Below are 19,143 nucleotides of genomic sequence, written 5' to 3'. Positions count from 1 at the left end.
TTATCTTTTAACCTCCCACGGGCAGGACTCATCAGGGTGAGTTTGTAAAGGAAGGGCACGAAGAAGGACAGAGTTTCCCAATTTTATTTTTTTTTTCCCACCCCCAAGGAAGAAACAGAGATTTTTCCACCTGCGGGGTGATTTAAAAGGCTGAAAGCAAAATCTCCTGTGGTGGGTTTGGTTTTGTGTGCTTGATTTTGTGTCCCCTGAGTGGTCACAGGTGTCACCTCGTTTTTATTCTCAACCTCTTGGAAAATTACTGCTCCTCTCCCTTAACGAGCTCTTTCAATAACCCATCCCAAAATCCCTGTTATCCAAAGCTGAGGCATCTTTTGCCAGGAATTTTCTGCCATGGATACAAAGGTTGAATGGAATAATACGTGATATTAGGGCAAATTAAATAATATTTAATAGTAAAACAAATTAAACCTGTCCAGATTGAATGACCAGGCTGGTCTTACTTAAGTGATGCTTACCCAGGGCAAAAAAACACAGAAAAATTTATCTTAATTTTTTAAAAAACTAAAAATTAATGTTTCTGCCAGCTTTGAAATCATGTCTTGATCAACAAATGCTTTTTAAAGACATCTATTTATTAATTTCTAATTTTACTATCATCATTCACTTTGAATTTGCAAGAGGTCCCAGAGTTCCCGGATTTGGTCACAGAGGTGGATGAATTATTGTGACGAATAAATTGCAGCCACCGCAGTTTTTTTTGGGCCTTGGGGTATGAAAACCACTCTGGAAATAAAAGAAGGAGGGGGGAAATGCAGTTTTTCCCTCTCTTACAGAGAGCACGGAAGGTCTTTTGTCACACTTAAATGTGGCTCTGCAGCCCTGGGATTCATTAAACTTCCTTTGATTAATTTTTTTCCATGAAGTAGAATTTCAAAAACTGCAACAAAACCAACAACAACAACCAAAAAAATTATCACTATTATTATTATTATTATTAATAATAATAATAATAATAATAATAATAATAATAATAATAATAATAATAATTTTAGTTATTTTATTTATCATTATCATTATTAGCCTTGTATCTGCAAGGGGCCTTTTCCCCAGCCCTGCCCTGCCCTCAGCGATTCTGTGCCTTGTCATGGAGCTCCTTGATTTTATCACAGAGGTGGCTGAATTTTGGTGACAAATTAATCACTACCTGTGCAGGTCCCACTTCAGCTCTCTTGTGCCTCGGGGTATAAAAACCACTCTAGAAACAAAAGATGGGAGAAAAAAAATGCTTTTTTTTTTTTTTTCCCCTTTACTCCCAGAGAGCACAGAGGGTCTCTTGTCACACTTAAATGTGGTACCACAACCCCTGGGATTAATAAACCTTCCTTTGGTATCTCTTTTTCGTGGAGCAAATACATCCAGAGATGCCAGAACGGGGGAATTTGGCCACACGGAGCCGTTGTCTTGAGCGAGAGATGTTTTTCTATTATTATTTCCCTCCCTGGGGAGCAGCATCTTTGCGTCACCACCAACAGCTGCATTTACCCAAATCTTTGCCAGGAGATCGTGGCTGACTCTGAGCAGATGCAACCAGAGGGAATTTTAAGAAACTGGGCTTTTAGAGGAAAAAAAAAAACAAAAAACAGCAACAAAAAAAAACCTGTCTGTGGCTATAAATATACGGAATTGCTGGCTATCTCTGGAAATAGGCCTGAACCTATAGATAGCTGGAGATATCCACACCTAAACAAACACCGGGTGCGTGTGCACACATCTCCAGCCAGGGTTGTTTGTTTAGGTGGGGAGTTTTCCCATTTTAGCCACGCTGGGATAATTTTAAGGTTGGCCAAAGCAGCAAACAGAGGGCCCCAGAGCATGTTGGTGTCCTGGCTGGAATAAATGGGGATTATTTGACACACGGAGCAGCTCGGAAACCGCTCTCTGCGAAGAGCGAAGTGTGTTAAAGCCATCAGAGGCTGCAGAATTAACAGCTCGTAACTGCCCCGGGAGCAACAGCTCCTGCACTGCCTCCTCAGGGAGAATTCCCACTGGAGGATGGGAAACGGCAGCCCTGGAGGTTGATTCCTCCTTTAGCCAGGTTGGATGAAGCAATCCCGGGAAGTGTTTCTTCAGATTCATTCCAGGGAACATTAAAGAGGGAGGGAACAATCGGCTGGAAGTGTCCCAGGTCAGGTTGGAAAGGGCTTGGAGCAGCCTGGGAATTGTCCCTTCCATGGCAGGGGTGGCACTGGATCGTCTTGGACACCTTCCACTCTCCCTGGCTGCTCCAAGCCCCGTCCAGCCTGGCCTTGGACGCTTCCAGGGATCCAGGGACAGCCACAGCAAATCTGGGAATTCCATTCCCATCATTCCCCATCCTCCCAGCCAGGAATTCCTTCCCAATATCCCATCTAAATCCACTTCTTTCATCTCAAAGCCATTCCCTGTGTCCTGTCCCTCCATGCCTTGTCCCCAGTCCCTCTCCAGCTCTCCTGGAGCCCCTTCAGGCCCTGCCAGGGGCTCTGAGCTCTCCCTGGAGCCTTCTCCTCTCCAGGTGAACATTCCCAGCTCTCCCAGCCTGGTTCCAGCCATGGAGCAGTTTTGGGGCTTCCTCTGGATTCGCTCCAGCAGCTCCAAATCACATTTATTGTGGATTTTTTCTTTTCCCACACTCTTCCCTAAGCCCCCTTTCCTGGCCATGAAGGATTCAGGGAGCAGAGTTAAAAGAACCTTTGGCCTGGCCCTTCTCCTTTGTTCCCTAAATTCCCTTAAAACCAGGACCGAGCGTGACCTGTATTCCTGGAACTCCTCAGTCTTTGGATAAAATGCAGCACAAATGAAAAAGTGATGAACCTCAGGCGGCTTTTTAGCCCATTTCTCCCCAAATTCCATACTGGCTGTGGATCCCTTAACCTTCCACACACCCAGCCATAAACATCAGGATCATTTTTCCGGTCACTTTTTTCCAACACTGACACCAGCCCTGGCATGTTTGGGTCAAAACCCAGGAATTCCCCTCATTTCCATCTCCCCTGAATGATCAGGAATGGCAAACACAGGTATTTTTAAAGCAGGTAAAACCCATCCTCTTTCCAGGGATGAGCTGAAGGGTGAACGGGATCTCCATCTCCCAAAATCCTGGGAAAGGAGAGCCTGAGCCAGCAACTTGGGAGGTTGGCTCAGCTTGGGAACCACCAGCAGGATGGGCCATCCTAAAATCCGACCTCAATCCTGTCTTCATCTCCTCCTGCTCATTTGTAGCGGGAAGGTTTTACGGCTTCCCGGGATTTCGGAGGGGCCGGGAGAATCTGTCCCTTTCCAAACACAATGGGAAGAGCCCAGCGTGTGGCAGGGCTGCTTTATCTAAACTCCATTGTTCCAAACAGCAATCCCGGAGATCTCTGGGGTCCTGGGAAAAGCAAACAACTTTGTGGAGCCTCAAAGTGACAGCACAGGAATGGGTTTGGATTGTCTTATCCCGAATTACCCAAAGGAATGCCAGCAAAGTTCCAGGCGTTTGCAGCAGGACATGGGCAGAGGTTTTAAAGTCCATGTAGGAATAAAAAAAAAAAAAAAAATATGTGAGAGAGATTTTGTTCCTAAATTCAATTAACCCCGAGGTGCCATCCTCATTTCATGCCTGTGGATTTGGTCTGGTGCATTCCTGGAAATAGAATCCGAGAATCCTGGAATGGTTTGGGTTGGAAAGGAGCTTAAAGATGATTTTTATGGACATGCAGGTCTAAATTGGGGTGTCTGAGAGTAAATTGGGGTGTCTGAGGCTAAATTGGGGATCTTTTGTGAGAGCTGATCCCAGTCACTCTCCAGAGTGGGAGGATTTGGGAGGATTTAAGAGCCTGGAATCTCGATGGATGAGGGGAACAGAGTCCTGCAGGAGCAGCATCATCAACACTCAAAGATTTCCCTGAGGCCTTGGAAATCAGTGCCTGTTCTGTGCCTTTTGATGAAGATCCCATTTTGTGAATATCCCATTTTGCGAACATCCCATTTAGATTTTTATTTAGTCCCATTTTCCTGTCCAAAAAAAAAAAAAAGAAAAAAAAAAGAATAAAAGAAAAAGGAAAAGACAAGAAAAGCAAGGACAGAGATTCTTCTGGTTTTCAAACCCCCAATTCCAAACGTGTCCTTAACAACAGCTGAATCAGCAGCTCAGAGAAACTTTGCAGAAATTCCATCTGGAAAATCCTTATTTATGCTTCCAGCCCCCTTGTGCTGCTGATCCCACCCTTCACAGCTTTCCCATTCCTCAAAAAAATCCACTGGATCCCTCCCGGCTTCACAGCCCGAGTGCTGCTAGTGTCTTGCCAAAGGGGAATAAAAAGGATGAAAGGAAAAATTTGGATACAGGGCACAGCTCCGTGAAACTCAAGATAGGATTTGCCACCAGAAAAATCCCTGCTCCATCTGGTTTTCCTTTTCCTTTTGCACACATGGCAACAGTTGAAAGAGTGGAGGGTTCCTGCAGGAATCAAATTCATGGAATCGTGGAATCCTGAATTGTTTGGGGTTGGAAGAGACCTTGAAGTGCAGCCAGCTCCAGCTCTGTCATGGGCAGGGACACCTCCACCAGCCCAGGCCGCTCAAAGCCCTGAACATGTTGATTAAATGATAATTAAATTAAATTACCTTGGGTTAGTTAGCACACTTTATCAACCAGGATCTCACGGCAAGGCCGGGATTGGCAATGGATGACCAGGGATGGTCAGTCTCTCCTCAGGCTGGACTTCCAGGAGAATTCAGGAGGGAACTTCCTGGAGTGATGGAGCTCCAGGTTGTGTCCATGGCTTGGCCATCATGACCTTGGTGGTTTTTCTGGGAATTATTTAACTTCCCGTCCACACGTCATCTCCCTGAGGATGCTCCTCAGACTGTGGAGATCATCCTTGCAGCCATTCCATGCAGATCATTTTCAATTCCATGCAGATCATTCAGTATTTTCCTACCTGGAGGATCTTTCCTGGTTGTTCATTGTGGTTTTCATAGAGCCAGGACCTCCCTCGGAAGAACTGGAATTCCTTTGGAGACTTTTTTTTTCCCCCTCATGGGTAAATCCAGGGAGGAAAAGCTCCTGGAAATTACCAGTCCGAGTGAGGGAGAAGTGAAAGAGGAGAACTTCAATTTTCTGCTCCAAAGGCTTTCCCCAAGGATCTGAGTACCCCATCCGAGAAACCACGTTTCCCAACAGCTTTCCAGACAGGATTTGGGAAACCTCCTTCTCCAAGGAGGACTCCAGGAGAGGCTTTCTGTGTCACTCAACCTCCTTTTGAAGAGAGGCCCTGTGGTCCCTCAGAGCACTCAGCCTTCCAAAACCTCCTGCCAATCCAGAGGCTCTTCCCAAGGCCATTCCTGCCCATAGGAACGTGGATCTTCCAGTGAAACTTCTGAACGGGGCTCAAGGATGTTTTGTTCAGGCCTCACAACTGTTGGATTATTGAGAATTCCCACCTTGGAGTGAGATTTTTAATTTTTTTAAAAAAATTTATTTAATTTTTTTTACTATGGAGGCAAACATATTCCAGCTCCAAGAGGATTCCAGCTTGGCAGCAGGAAAAATCACGCCAGGGTATTTTTCCCTGAAAGCTTTGAAATCTCCTCTTCTTAGCTTTTCAGGGCCTGCTGCCTGCACAGACAGATCTATAAAAATCTATAAAAATATCCCATAAATACGCACAGACACACTCAGTAAATTAATATTGGCAAGGGCTTCGCTCCTCCAGTGCAAACCGCAGAGAAACATTCCCAAATCTGCGGATTCTGATGTAATAGGGCTGTGGTTTGGCATTCCAGGACAGCATTCCAAGCCTCAAATCCCAATCAGAGCTGTCATTCAGAGCTCAGCATTCCTGACGTTATTGCAGCCCCGTGGGCAGGGCGAGGGAAAGGAGGGAATGAGGAGAAAGATGCTGAATTGGTTGAGGTTTTTTTTGGGATTTATTGCTAAAATCAGTCTGGGAAAGGCAGGACAGGCTGGAATGGGGGCAGGCATTTTAACCCTTTCCAGGAATCCCTGAGTTCATCTGCAAGTCCCAGCAGGATCAAAGAAAATATCCCAATATTTGATGGAAACCTCAGGGTTTTCAAGGCCAGCTTTAGAAAACAGCAACCTAAAACTTCCTGGAGGATTAATTATTAGGAACTCTCCTGTGACAGGGCCTTTTCCAATGGGATTTTGGCAAACTCAGGTTGTGTCTGGATTGGATAACCACAGGCAGAGGCTGCTTGGGATTTAAAAGAGGGAAAAATAAACGCAGGTGATTTTTTTTTTCCTCATATCCCATAGCCAAAGTATTTCCTTCCCGTGTTTTCTCATGTGGGTTGCACTCCCCCAGGCTGAACATCAGTCATCCAGCAACTGCTAGATTGTGCAATTCCAGCAAAATTCCCAGATCAGCAGGCATTTTTCCCAGGTAAAAATTCCCAAGTGATAAGGGCTGGTCCAGGAGTTTGTAAAGTGCTTTGGGTTCCTTTGGGATGAAAACGCAGTGAAATTCCCAGGTTTGGGATGAACCCCACTCCATCATTAATCCCTTGCAAAATTCCCAGCTCAGCAGGCATTTTGTCCAGGTAAAAATTTCCAAGTGATCCCCAGACTGGGCCAGGAGTTTGTAAAGCGCTTTGGGTTCCTTTGGGATGAAAATGCAGCAAAATTCCTAGGTATAGGATGAACCCCACTCCACCATTAATGCCCCACAATAATTCCCAGCTCCACAGGCATTTTTCCCAGGTAAAAATTTCCCAAGTGATAGGGGCTGGTCCAGGAGTTTGTAAAGCGCTTTGGGTTCCTTTGGGATGAAAACGCTGCGAAATTCCCAGGTATGGGAATAATCCAACTCCCTCACAAATCCCTTGGGAAAAATCCCATCTCCCCACCTCAGGGAACACAAACCCCCTTCCCAAGCTGCCAGAACAGACGGGATTCCCAAAGGATCTGGGCTCCGTGCGCTGCCAGGGTTGTGTGGCACCGTAGGGCTGCGTTCCCAAAGTGACGCTGTTTTCTCCATCATTTCTGCTGCAGGAGGTCTTTGATCGCCTCTATTTGATTTATACTGTTGGATACTCCATCTCCCTGGGATCCCTCACAGTTGCTGTCCTTATCCTGGGATACTTCAGGTAGGCGGCTCTGTTTTTACCTAAGCGACACTGGAAAAGCCTCGGGTTTTTCCGCAAGGATAAAATTGTTCAGGTAGCCACCAGTGGTGGTGGTGGTGGTGGTGGCATCTGTGATTTGGGCTGTGTTAGGGTATCTTAGGGAAAACTTCCTGGGGGATGGTGGGCGGGATGTTGGAATTCCTTCCCCTTCCCTCAGGTGGAGTTTTCCAGGCCCTCTTTGTAGCAAACAGGAAGAGGGGAGTCTCCAGGAATCCCTTGGAATATTGTCCAGGATTTTCTGTCCCTCTTGTCCCTGCAGGTGACTGGCTTAGTTTTAGATGTCTGATTTGCAGGGAAATAAGATTTCCTGAAGGATATTCCACTCTAAATCCGAATGTTCATGAAGGATAAACCAGCTGAAAGGGATGGAAAACTCCCAGGCTGAGTCCCCACACTGCTGCTCTTCCCAGGGATCCAAAAATGACCCTCCTGGATCCATTGTGTCCCCTCCCTTCCCACAATCCAGACCAAGGGATTTTGACCCCTAAATAACACTTATTATCCATTCCTCAATCCAGTGTTTCATCTTCCATCCCTGGAAGTGTCCAAGGCCAAGTTGGACAGGGAGCACCCTGGAATAGTGGAAGGTGTCGGAGTTGGAATGGGATGACCTTTAAGGTTCCTTCCAGCCCAAACAATTCTGGGATTCTGGGATTCTTGCTGGCGCAGAGAGCATGGGATGGGAGGGATGAAAAGTGTCACCCATATCCAGGAATTTGTCCTTTGGGAATTTTCTGTCTGGTGAGCCCCAAACCCTGAGCCCCAGATTTGCTTCCCTTCAATGTCCGCTCGTGTCTTCTCCTAAAAAAAAAAACACAGCAGGACCTGGGCAAGAGCTGGTGGGAGCCGAAACAGGCACGTGGTGTCTGCAGGGGGATTTGGGAAACTTTGAACCAAGCCCTGGACATGGAACACTGGGAATGAAGTGTGTGGCTTTGGACCCTGAAAGTGCTCCGAGCTCTCAGCAGACAGCACAAGGTCAGGGGGGTTTGCTTGGACGGCAAATCCCAAATCCGTGACAGACCCAATCCAAAGGGAACTGCAGACCCCATCCCTCCACCACACTCCTGTTTTCCCAGCCTTTTCCCTCCCATTCATTTCCCACTGGACACTGGCAAGGTTGTTAAAATATTCCATGTCCGCGGGTGCAAGAGAAATCCTGGCTTGCTCTTTATCCGTATCTTTATCCCACTCAGAGCACTTCATTTCCAGCCCAGACCACCTGGGCAACCGTGCTGGAGCATCTTTATCCCAAGGATCAGAGCAGCAACAGGGATCAAGCCAGATTTTATCCTCGATAATCCAGAGATTCACTGACTCCCTTTCAAATGCAGGGAACGAAGCCAATCCTCGTTTAAACCTCATCAGTTCCACTTGGAGTAATTTGGATTATAAAAGCACAGGGAACAACTGGTGTTGTTATCATGACATCCTGCAAAAGGGATAAAAACACAGCCTTTAATTAGTGCAGATTAATGGGATTTAAAAGGGTATAAATCCGTTCATAAATCCTGGCACGGCACTCCGGAGCTCCAGAGCACAGAGGGGATCCCAAGAGGTCTGTTCCTTCTTCCCAAAATCTTGATTCCTGGTTCTAAAATACACCTCTTCTTCCTGGTTCTGACCCACTCATCTCTCACCGTGCCCAAAAAAGCTTTTCCTCCACAAAGGACCTTAAAGCGCTTTACAACCGGGATTTGTGGGGTCACTGCTGCCGCTGCTGGGGTGGAGCCCAAAAACTGCTCCAAAGGATAACATTTACAGCAGGAAAACAGGGAGAACAGCCCAGCACGCCGGAGTTACTGCTGAAGTTGCTCCTAAATTGAGCTGGAGGAAAAAAAATAATGGTTTACAGGAAGCTCTGTGAGTTTTCCAGTGGCTCCAAGTTCTGAAGCCTCTGGAATCCAAGGGCAAGAGTGGATAGGGGAGTGGGAATGGCTTCCCACTGCCAGAGGGCAGGGTTAGAGCAGATTTTAGGTGGGAATTCCTGGCTGGGAGGGTGGAGAGGGGATGGGATGGAAATCTCAGAGAAGCTGTGGCTGCCCCAAGGCCAGGTTGGACAACGGGGCTTGGAGCAGCCTGGGATACTGGGAGCTGTCCCTGCCCATGGCAGGGGTGGAATGGGATGGGCTTGAAGTCCCATCCATTCCAAACCATTCCATGATTCCCTGAAGCCCCTGGAAAAGGCATCAATCCATTTTCCAACCCTTTGGGAGAGCAAGGAGTGGTGACACCCACTCTGCTCCCTATGGGGACACAGTTCTGGTTTGGGGGCTCTCCAGATCCAGAAGCATCCCTGACTCCACCCAGCAGCTGGACTCAACTTCCCCATCCTTCCTGTCCTGTTCCAGACGTTTGCACTGCACTAGGAACTACATCCACATGCACCTGTTTGTGTCCTTCATGCTGAGGGCTGTCAGCATCTTCGTGAAGGATGCGGTCCTGTACTCCGGGTCAGCCCTGGAGGAGATGGAGAGGATCTCCGAGGAGGACTTGAAATCCATCACAGAAGCACCTCCAGCGGATAAATCGCAGTTTGTGAGTATTCCCAGAGCGGTGTTTTTCCAGGATTCGTGTCTTTGTCCTCCCTGTTCAACACTTTCCCTCTTTTGGGGAGTTTTGCACCCTACTTGTCTTTCACAGCCTCTTCCCATCCTTTCCCATTCTCCATCCATTGGTCCAGAGGGATTCCCAATTCCTGAGCTAAGCAAAAGCTGCTCCCATGGCAGTCAAAGTTGATGGTTCGATTCCCATCTACATTCCCCAGATACCCCCTGGAATTTATGGCTGTGGAAACACTCCTGAGCATCCCAGCTCAAGGCACATCCAGCTCGGCTCACAGCACTTCCACAGATGGGGAATGCATGACTTTTCTCCCTCCCATATGAAAAAGAAAGACATTTTGGAAGGGAAAATGGGGGGAGGATGTGGTGTCATGGGAAAGGGGGGTTCATCTGCAGAAAGGAGGTGGTGTCCATGAGAGACACCTTGGACAGAGTCATTGAGGTTGGAAAAGAATTCCAAGGTCATCCAACCTTGGAATGGTTGGTCGGTCCCCAATCCCAGCCTTGTCCCCAGCCCAGAGCCCTGAGTGCCACATCCAGGAATTCCTGGGACACCTCCAGGGATGGGCACTGCAAACCTCCCTGGGCACTTCCAAAGCCTGACCACCCTTTCCATGAGGAAATTCTTCCTGGTGTCCGACCTGAGCCTCAGGTTCCATTTATGGTTGGTTGAGTCAACACAGTCCACCCAGGCAGAGTCAACATCCCAAAATAAAAAATGGAAGCGAGGTCAGTGGGACTCTTCCCCAAAATTCCATGGGGATTTCACTGCGTGGAGATCTCTGATGGCAATATCCGTGTTGTCCACGTGCTCGGGGGGATGAAGGCCATCCTCACATCTCCCACACCCTGAAGCTCTCGGCTCTCCTTGTCGTTGTTCCCGTCGTGGATTTCCCATGGAGTCCTGGATAAGGCACCTTCTCACTTCCCACAGCTCCGTGGCAGGAGGGGACAGCTGGGGGGGATCGGGCTCTGCTCCCAGGGAACAGGGACAGGTGGAGAGGGAACAGCCTCAGGGGAGGGTCAGGCTGGACACCAGCGGGAATTTCTCCATGGAAAGGGTGTTCAGGCCTCGGAAGTGCCATGGAGGGTTTGGAGTCGTCCCCCCCCCACCCCCCGGACATGTCCAAGGAATTCCTGAATGTGGCACTTGGGAGTTCCGATGGGGATCAGGCACGGTTTGGACTCAATGGTCTTGGAGGTCTTTTCCAACCTCAAGGATCCTGGGATAAACTTCCTGCCTGTGGATTTGCTTGGCTTCTCAAGCCTTTCCCCGCCAGCAACACCCTGTGAAAAATCAGAGGATTTGGGAATGTCCCACTGGGCGTCCGAGTGTCCCAAGTGGAACTTTGTCATTGTGTTCCTCTCCCGTCCCGGAGATCCGTGTCATTAATTTACAGATTCGCACTCAACACGCTCCAAAACTCTCATTTTTTTTTCAGAAAGAACACAAATTGTTTCACAGCATTGTTTGGTGTTTCTCCTCGTGCCGGGCTCATTATGAGGAATAATTAGGATAATCTATGGCATTCTTTGGATATTAGCATTTAATGGCATTTCCCACTCTTTGGAATTGCAAGGCAAACAAGCAACAAAGGGGATAATTAATGGATTTTTGTTTCCAAATGAAGTGGGAACTTTGCAATTACTGCCTCACATTCCCTGTATGAGGCAATAAATATAAAAAAAAAGTATAGAAAATATTATCAAACCAGATGGATTTAATATAATAATAATAATAATAATAATAATAATAATAATAATAATATAATTAATATAATATATAAACAGTTATGAATATAGCATGATATAATATACATTTATTATTAACATATTAATTATATTCATTACTTATGTGGTTTATAATTTATTATTTTATAATTTTTATAATAACATTATTAAATTATATTTTATTTATTTTATAGAACATTAGAATAATATATAATGATAATATAAAATAGTATCAGTATTATATTATATTATATTATATTATATTATATTATATTATATTATATTATTTATTGTGTATATATTATAATTTATTTATTTTATGTCTTATTAAATGTGATATAAATATATAAGAAATAAATATCAATATAATATAGACATAATATAATTTTAATATTAAAATAATAATTAATTTAGAGGGATTTTTAATTAATCTATTTTAACTCCCTCTGTCTATGAAAGAAAACGAGTGCAATGTCCGCACATCTTATCGATATGCAAATAAATGTACAGTTGTGTATATTGATGGATGAACAATTAACAAAAGAGCTGTGCCAGGATAAAAAAAATTCCCTTTTTATTTCCAAGGTACTGTTAATGGCACTTGCTGTCAATCCTTTGCTTTCCCCTCAAATGAAAGGGACAGCACAAAGATGGGCCGAGGGATGTGGCATCCACAGAATTCCTGGGAAATCCGATTTCCCAGACTCCAAGGATATCCACGCTGACAAGAGCTGGCTTTGTACTGATAAATCCCAAAGTGGCACCAATATTTTGCAGCTTTTCTCTGCTGGGGCTGAGAAATTTGGAAGAAGGGTGGCTTTGTCCCACTCTGTCCCGAGGGAGTGCTGGCTCACACTCGGGGTTTTGCTCTCCAAAAATTAAAGGATTTCAGTTCAGTGTGGAGCAAGAGCTCAGCTTAACACCAGGATGTTCTGGAATTCTCTCCCAGATCTCCCACCTTGCAGCTCAGGTCTGCTCCTGAGCACCTTGAGATTACCAGGGAAAAATCTCCAGGTCCTGTTTGCTCTTGGAACTCCTGGCTCCAAAGGCAGCAGGAGCCATCTGCAGTGGTTCCCAATAATTGAGGATGGACAAACAGCCCTGGAGGATCCTGCCGTGGACATCCTTGACAGGATGGGGTGACTCCATCCCACCTTGAGCTGAGGGAGGAGTTGGAATTCCCAGTGCTGTGACTTTAGCAGGACACCCTGGCCAGGACAACTTGGCAAAGGCCCTTTGGCCTCCAGCAGGAACAAGGAACACAGGGAAAATATAAAATGGAGGGAAAAGATGGGAGACAGGGAGAGATGAAACACAAGGAGAAATGGAAGACAGGGAAAGATGAAACACAAGGAAAAGGCGGAAGAAAGGGAAAGATGGAACCCAGCTGCTCTAGGAAGCGTGAGCCGCTCATCACCAGGTTGGGACCGAGCAGGACCAGGCCATCATCTCCTTTTTTTCCACTTCCCACCTCACCTGCTGTAGGGAAAATCATGTTTGGCTCAGGAGTTTTTTCTTAACTTTCCTATTCTTGCACAGATTTTGCCCCTGATAAAAAAAACACTCTCTGATTTAATTCTTTCCCTTCCTCCACCTAGTTTCCCACCCCACCTCAATGTGTTTGTGCAGCACAGGAATTTCACGCCATGTTCCTTCTCTCTCCTCCTGTGGTGGCTGCAGGTGGGCTGTAAAGTGGCTGTCACCTTCTTCCTCTACTTCCTGGCGACCAATTACTACTGGATCCTGGTGGAAGGGCTCTATCTCCACAGCCTCATCTTCATGGCATTTTTCTCAGAGAAGAAATATCTTTGGGGATTCACGTTATTTGGCTGGGGTAAGTCATGGCTGGTCCTGGAAAAGCCTCCTGGAGGTGGCTCTTGAAGGAAACTGTGGGTGCACAGAAATTTGGGAGAGGGGATGGAGGAAGGTTGGGACTCTTGCAAGGACAGGTTTTCCTTCCTGGGAAGTTTTTATCATTCCATAATTGTGGTGTTCACACTGTGGCTCTTCCAAGGTCTCCAGAAGGATCAGTCCAGGCTTGGAGGGGCAGCACAAAGAGCCAGGAAATCCCAGGATGGGCTGGGGTTGGGAGGGACCTTAAAGCACATCCAGTCCCACCCATTCCATGGGCAGGGACACCTCCCAATACCTGAGGCTGCTCCAAGCCCTGTCCAGCCTGGCCTTGGACACTTCCAGGGACCCAGGGGCAGCCACAAATCTCTGGTGGTGCTTCAGCACCCCCACATTCTGCCACCCTTCCTGGGCAGGAAATGTGAGGGCTAAATTTGGGGTAAGACAGCCAATTTCAGGGATTTATCCCCATCTCTTCCCAGGATCTCCTGCTGAGAAACCAGTGCTGAGCTGGAGGGGCAGGAATCTGTGGGAGGTTTTGAGCATCTGCTCCCAATGAGAGCCCCAAGCTCTGATTTCCTCCCTCAAACCTCAGCTGGTTCAAATCCCTGAGGTCTCCTGAGCCTTGGAACACCACTGGAAACCTGCAATTTGTGGGGAAGACTTTTTTATTTTCCTTTTCTTTCAACTTGGGCATCTTTTCCCTGAGTAATGAGAAAGGGGCGGGATGTGGGTGCAGGGAAGGGGCTCATTAGGAGAAGACATTGTGGGCACGAACATTTTGGAGGAGAATGGGATTTCTGTTCACTCCTGGCTTTAATTTTGGCTTCCCAGGAGTTACGAGGTGCTGGGACAATAAAACAACTGCCCACAGTTGTCTTGGAGTCTGGAGGCTGGGAGGAGAACAGGGGATGTCTCTGATGATCCTTGAGGATGTAAAGGAAGGGTTTTAACAGGAATTACAGCAGGAAAACCGGTCTGGAGAGGGGCTGTGGTTACCTGGCCCAGCCCCACTTCCCAAATTCCATATCCCAAATCCACCTGGCCACATCCTGGCTGCATTTTAGGACAAGGATCAGGTGTGCATCACCCCAGCCCCATTCCAGATTTTTAGGGAAAAATGTTGGTGGCTCTCTCTAATGGTGGAGCTTGGAGCAAGGCAGGGAGCACAGGACTGATTTTACGAAGGATTGCAGAATTTTGGGATTCAGTGCTCCAGGACAGGGCTCTCTCTAGCTTTTCTCCTTCCTAAATGGGGTACGGGGAAGAAGCTGCTTCCAAACCTCCTGTTCAGCTGCTCCATAGGTCAGAATCTGCTGGTGCTGACGGATCATAAGGATGGGAAGTGTAAATATAGAAATACTCCAAAGTGGGAATCCATTGCTCAGGAAAAGCCTAGTCCAAGACGGCAGGAAAAATTTTGGGAAAAATCAACAAATTAGGAGACATTTGATGGGGCTTGGAGCAACCTGGATAGTGGAAGTTGTCCCTGCCCTTGGCAGGGGGTGGAATGGGATGGGATTTAAGGTCCCTCGTAACCCAGATCATTCTGGGATTCTATTTTGGGGATTTGGCATTTCTTATCTCAGCTGCTGAGGGACAGAAAGGGCTTTGGATGGCACCTCTTTGCTAAAGCAAATGAACAAAACCCCAGCTAAATTAAATTAGAAAAGAGAAATAAACTCATCTTCCTCCAAACCTTCAGGCTCTGTAAAAAAACTTCCTCTCAAAAAAAAAAAAAAAAAAAAACCAAAAAACACTAAGCTGCAAAAAGCAGACTTAAAGAAGCAATTCCCCAGAGGGAATTCAGGAGGAGTGGGAAGCAGCTGGAAAATAATGCCATGTGTTTAACAAGCAAAACCAAAGGAAAACGCTGGGACAGGCAGGGATTGCTCTCGTTAAGGGAATAATCTGCTGCCAGGGAATAATCATTTTATCAGGGCGACCACAAGGCTGGAGTCACACCTGTCACAACAGCCAGCATCCCTGGGCTTCCAGGAGCCTGAGGCTGCCCCTGGAAATGTCTCTGGAATGAGAACACACAATCCCTCCGGTGGCAGTTGGGATTGCTTTGTTTGGATTGGGATGATAATGTCCGCACAGGCACCCGCTCAGGCGGATTGTTTGGATAATTTTTGGGCACTGCAAAGGGCAAACCGATCCAGAAGCTGCTGGAGACGGTGGAAAAATTCCAGTTCCCTGCAGCGGGCACTGGATCCTGCCCACACCGCAGCAAATGAGTGACGGGGAATCAGGGATAAATAATTATTCCGCAGAAAAGACAGATTTGCTCCCAAATTGGAATATTCTGGCAATAATCAGCATTGAGTTTTTCCTGCCTGGAAACTCCCAAGGTGGAAACAGGGAGCGAAAATCACCCTACAACATCTTGTATCTGGGTAAAGCAGGACAAAGAGCAATTCTTTGATGTCATCTCCATAGATTTCTGTCCAGTATTTTCAGTCCACATCCTCACTGGCACAAGCTCCATCGAAGTCCTCAATTCCCTTCTTCCAAGGGAGACCCTGCTGACGGAAAGGAACTCATTCCATGCCAGCACCCACCCAAAATAAATAAATAATGACATTATGGGCCACAATGAATCCCTTGGGAAACTCCCAGCTCCCTGCAGCTGTTTCTTGAAGGAAGTTTAGGAACCATGACCAATAGCTGGGAAACCCAAGCTGATTCCATTGGCGTTTTTCCTCCACACCGCGTTAATTCCCACACACACGGCTGGGCTGCCCTGGATTTCAGCAAATCAGGGATTGCAGGGGCACCTGGAAAAGATAAAAAGGATGGTGGGAGATACTCTGAAAATCCATGATGATGAGCCCTGTGTGTTTATCCAAGCAGGAATAATCCTTCCCCAAAAAAAATCTTTACCAAGCAGGACCAGAGGCTTCAAAATATAATTTTTATTCCCATTTAACATCAGGAAAAAGGGATGCAGAGGGACTCGTAAAACACAGGCATTGTTCCTCAGAGAGGCTTTTAAATCCTAGGGAACTGAGACCAGAAATCCCAGACCTACACGAGGTCTTTATTCCTGAACTCCCTTCCAGCAGTGACTCCCTCACTCCACATGCATGAAATCCATTTTTCCAGCTGCTGGGAGACACAGAAATAGGAAAAGCCCTCGGGGAGGGGGGATGGGGCGGCCAGCAGATCTTTCCCATTTTCCAGCTGCTGGGGAGATTCCTGACTTTATAGCACCTGCATTGTACACACTGTGTGTGGGGCTGGAAATGCACAGCGCATACAATGTGGATTCTGTACGAGTCACTGACGGCATGGCAGGGCTGGGCTGGAGCTGGGGGAGGACGTCCATCTATCCATCCATGTATCCATGTATCCATCCATGTACCCATCCATGTACCCATCCATCCATCCATCCATCCATCCATCCATCCATCCATCCTTCCATCCATCCATCCATCCATCCATCCATCCATCCATCCATCCATCCCAATATCCATCCATCCATCCATCCATCCATCCATCCATCCATCCCTCCCTCCCTCCCTCCCTTCCTCCCTCCCTCCCTCCCTCCATCTGTCCATGCACACATTGGAATTTTTAGGGATAACTCTTTTCCCCTGAGTATTTTATTATTTCTTGGGATCTTGAAGTTAGTGCAGGATTAGTAAGAATGGGAATTGTGTCTCTTCTGAAGCTCAGGATGGGCAAGAGGAGAACAAATTCCTGTCAAATATATCCAGATCTCCCCCCCCCCCCCCAAAAAAATAATCCTTCAGACTTAGAGCTTGGCTGTAGTGGGAATATCCAATACTTCATGGACAGCCTTTCAACATGGCAGTTCCTCCATGGATACAAACTGAAAGAGCACCAAAACATTCAATCCATTTAAACCTTGGATGATTTTCCAGAGCCTGCCCTGCTTTCCATGGATAGGTGGATTCCAGGGAGGAGGAAAGACCTGGTGCCTGTCACCTTCCCCGAGCCCTCACTTCCCTCTCTCCAAGTTCCCAGCGCAACAGGTCAAGGATTTTCTTCCCAATGCCAGCAACACAGGGAATTGTGGAGCGGGATAAATTCCTTATAAATGTGGCTTTGTAGGAGCGCTGGGCCTGAGTGAGGCTCTGTGTTTAATTATTTATGCTTTCTTATATTACCTCGGCATTCCCAGCTCCCAGCCTGGATAAGGGCCCCGTTGTCCCCGGGTTTGGGACACAGCCGTCCCTGCTCCACACCCCGTGGTCAGGAAAACCTTTAAGCACCCTAATGAGACTTAAGTGCATGCTGAAAGTTAAGCCTGGGCTTATCCCTGAGCCCCAGTGAGCTTAGACTGGGAACAGCCTCTTCACAGTCCCCGCTGATAAATGTCGCCTTTATTTATTTCTTAATTTTTTTTTTCCCACCTGAAAGGGGTCATTCTTCCCGAATTTGTGGAAGCTACTGTGGATTGGATCCTGCTTTTTAAGGGAAGCCAGTAGGGGACTCGGTTGTACAAATAACTGGACCCTAAAAAAAAAAAGTACAAGGTTGCATTTGGATATTGGGGAATTTTTTTTTCCACGTTTCACAGGGAAAAGACGATGGCCCAGGATAGCTGAAATCAGGATGGTTCATTTGAGAATGAACTTTTGGCTGGATATCTTGGATGCATAATCCTAAATTTTAGTATTTCTGTGCTTCATGCAGCAGCTCTCTCATATTTAACAGAGCTTCCAATCCATCCAGGGATTTTCTGGGTGAAGTTGTCTGAGCCTGACTCCTGCTCTACCTTTCCTATGTGAGGGAAGGGTGGGAATATCTTGGAGAAGGTGTGTTGGATAAAACCATTATAATCATGGAATCATGGAATAGTTTGGGTGGGAAGGGGTCTCGAGAATCATCCCATTCCACCCCTGCCATGGACAGGGACAACTCCCACTGTCCCAGGCTGCTCCAACCTGGCCTGGGACACTTCCAGGGATCCAGGGACAACCACAACAAATCTGGGAATTCCAGCCCAGCCTCTCCCCACCCTCTCAGCCAGGAATTCCATCCCAATATCCCACCCAGCCCTGCCCTGTGGCAGTGAAGCCATTCCCTGTGTCCTGTCCCTCCATGCCTTGTCCCCAGTCCCTCTCCAGCTCTCCTGGAGCCCCTTCAGGCCCTGCCAGGGGCTCTGAGCTCTCCCTGGAACCTTCTCCTCTCCAGGGGAACATTCCCAGCTCTCCCAGCTGGTTCCAGAGCAGATTCCTCTTCTTCCCATGGGATGAATTGGCCAAAGCCAGTTTCAGTCTCTCAGGTTCCAGAACTCTCAGGAAATCATTGATTCCAGCCATCCCCCATCCCTGCCCAGGCCACCCCTGACCATGTCCCCAATGACCACATCCACATGGATGTTACATCCCTCCAGGGATGGGGACTCGACCGTGCCTGGGGCACTTCCAGTGTGTAACAATCTCTTTTGGAGAAGGAATTCCTGCTGATGTCCAATCTAAACCTCCCCTGGCCCAGCCTGAGGCCGTTCCCTGTCCTCCTGTCCCTGTTCCCTGGGAGCAGATCCCAAATCCCCTCTGGCTGTCCCCTCCTGTCAGGGAGTTGTGCAGAGCCACAAGTTCCCCCCGAGCCTCCTTTTCTCAGGGCTGAGCCCCTTTCCCAACTCCCTCAGGAGTTTTTCAGAACCTTCCCAACTCCTTTTCCTTCCCTGGACTTGCTCCAGCTCCTCTTCATTCTGAGCACCCCAAACTGAACCAGCTCAGTTCCTAGATGTCACAGCTCAGCCTTTCCAAGCCCCAGTTATGCCTGAATAATAAAAAACTGCTCCTTCCAGCTTCCCTTAACCCACTCCACCTGGAATTTTGGTGCTGGAGTCCTCAGTCCCACACTGACCCCGTGTCACCTGTGTTCTTTTGCA

At 47.3% G+C, this 19,143-nt stretch overlaps 1 protein-coding gene across 2 annotated transcripts in view; it reads left to right on the top strand.

The window, feature by feature from the left end:
- PTH1R (parathyroid hormone 1 receptor) overlaps positions 1-19,143 on the top strand; it is an 82,094-nt gene that overhangs the window by 52,921 nt on the left and 10,030 nt on the right. Inside the window, exons 3-6 of one of the 2 annotated variants that reach the window (XM_062493138.1) lie at positions 6,995-7,089; positions 9,480-9,666; positions 12,236-12,244; positions 13,104-13,257. In XM_062493138.1, coding sequence (XP_062349122.1) covers positions 6,995-7,089; positions 9,480-9,666; positions 12,236-12,244; positions 13,104-13,257 — 445 coding nt within the window. The remainder of the gene's footprint in view (positions 1-6,994; positions 7,090-9,479; positions 9,667-12,235; positions 12,245-13,103; positions 13,258-19,143) is intronic. The other variant, XM_062493131.1, reaches the window with a different exon arrangement.

Source organism: Cinclus cinclus, chromosome 1 (genome assembly GCF_963662255.1).
Source record: "Cinclus cinclus chromosome 1, bCinCin1.1, whole genome shotgun sequence".
NCBI classification, from domain to species: Eukaryota; Metazoa; Chordata; class Aves; order Passeriformes; family Cinclidae; genus Cinclus; species Cinclus cinclus.
This window is presented reverse-complemented; position numbering and strand designations above follow the sequence as displayed.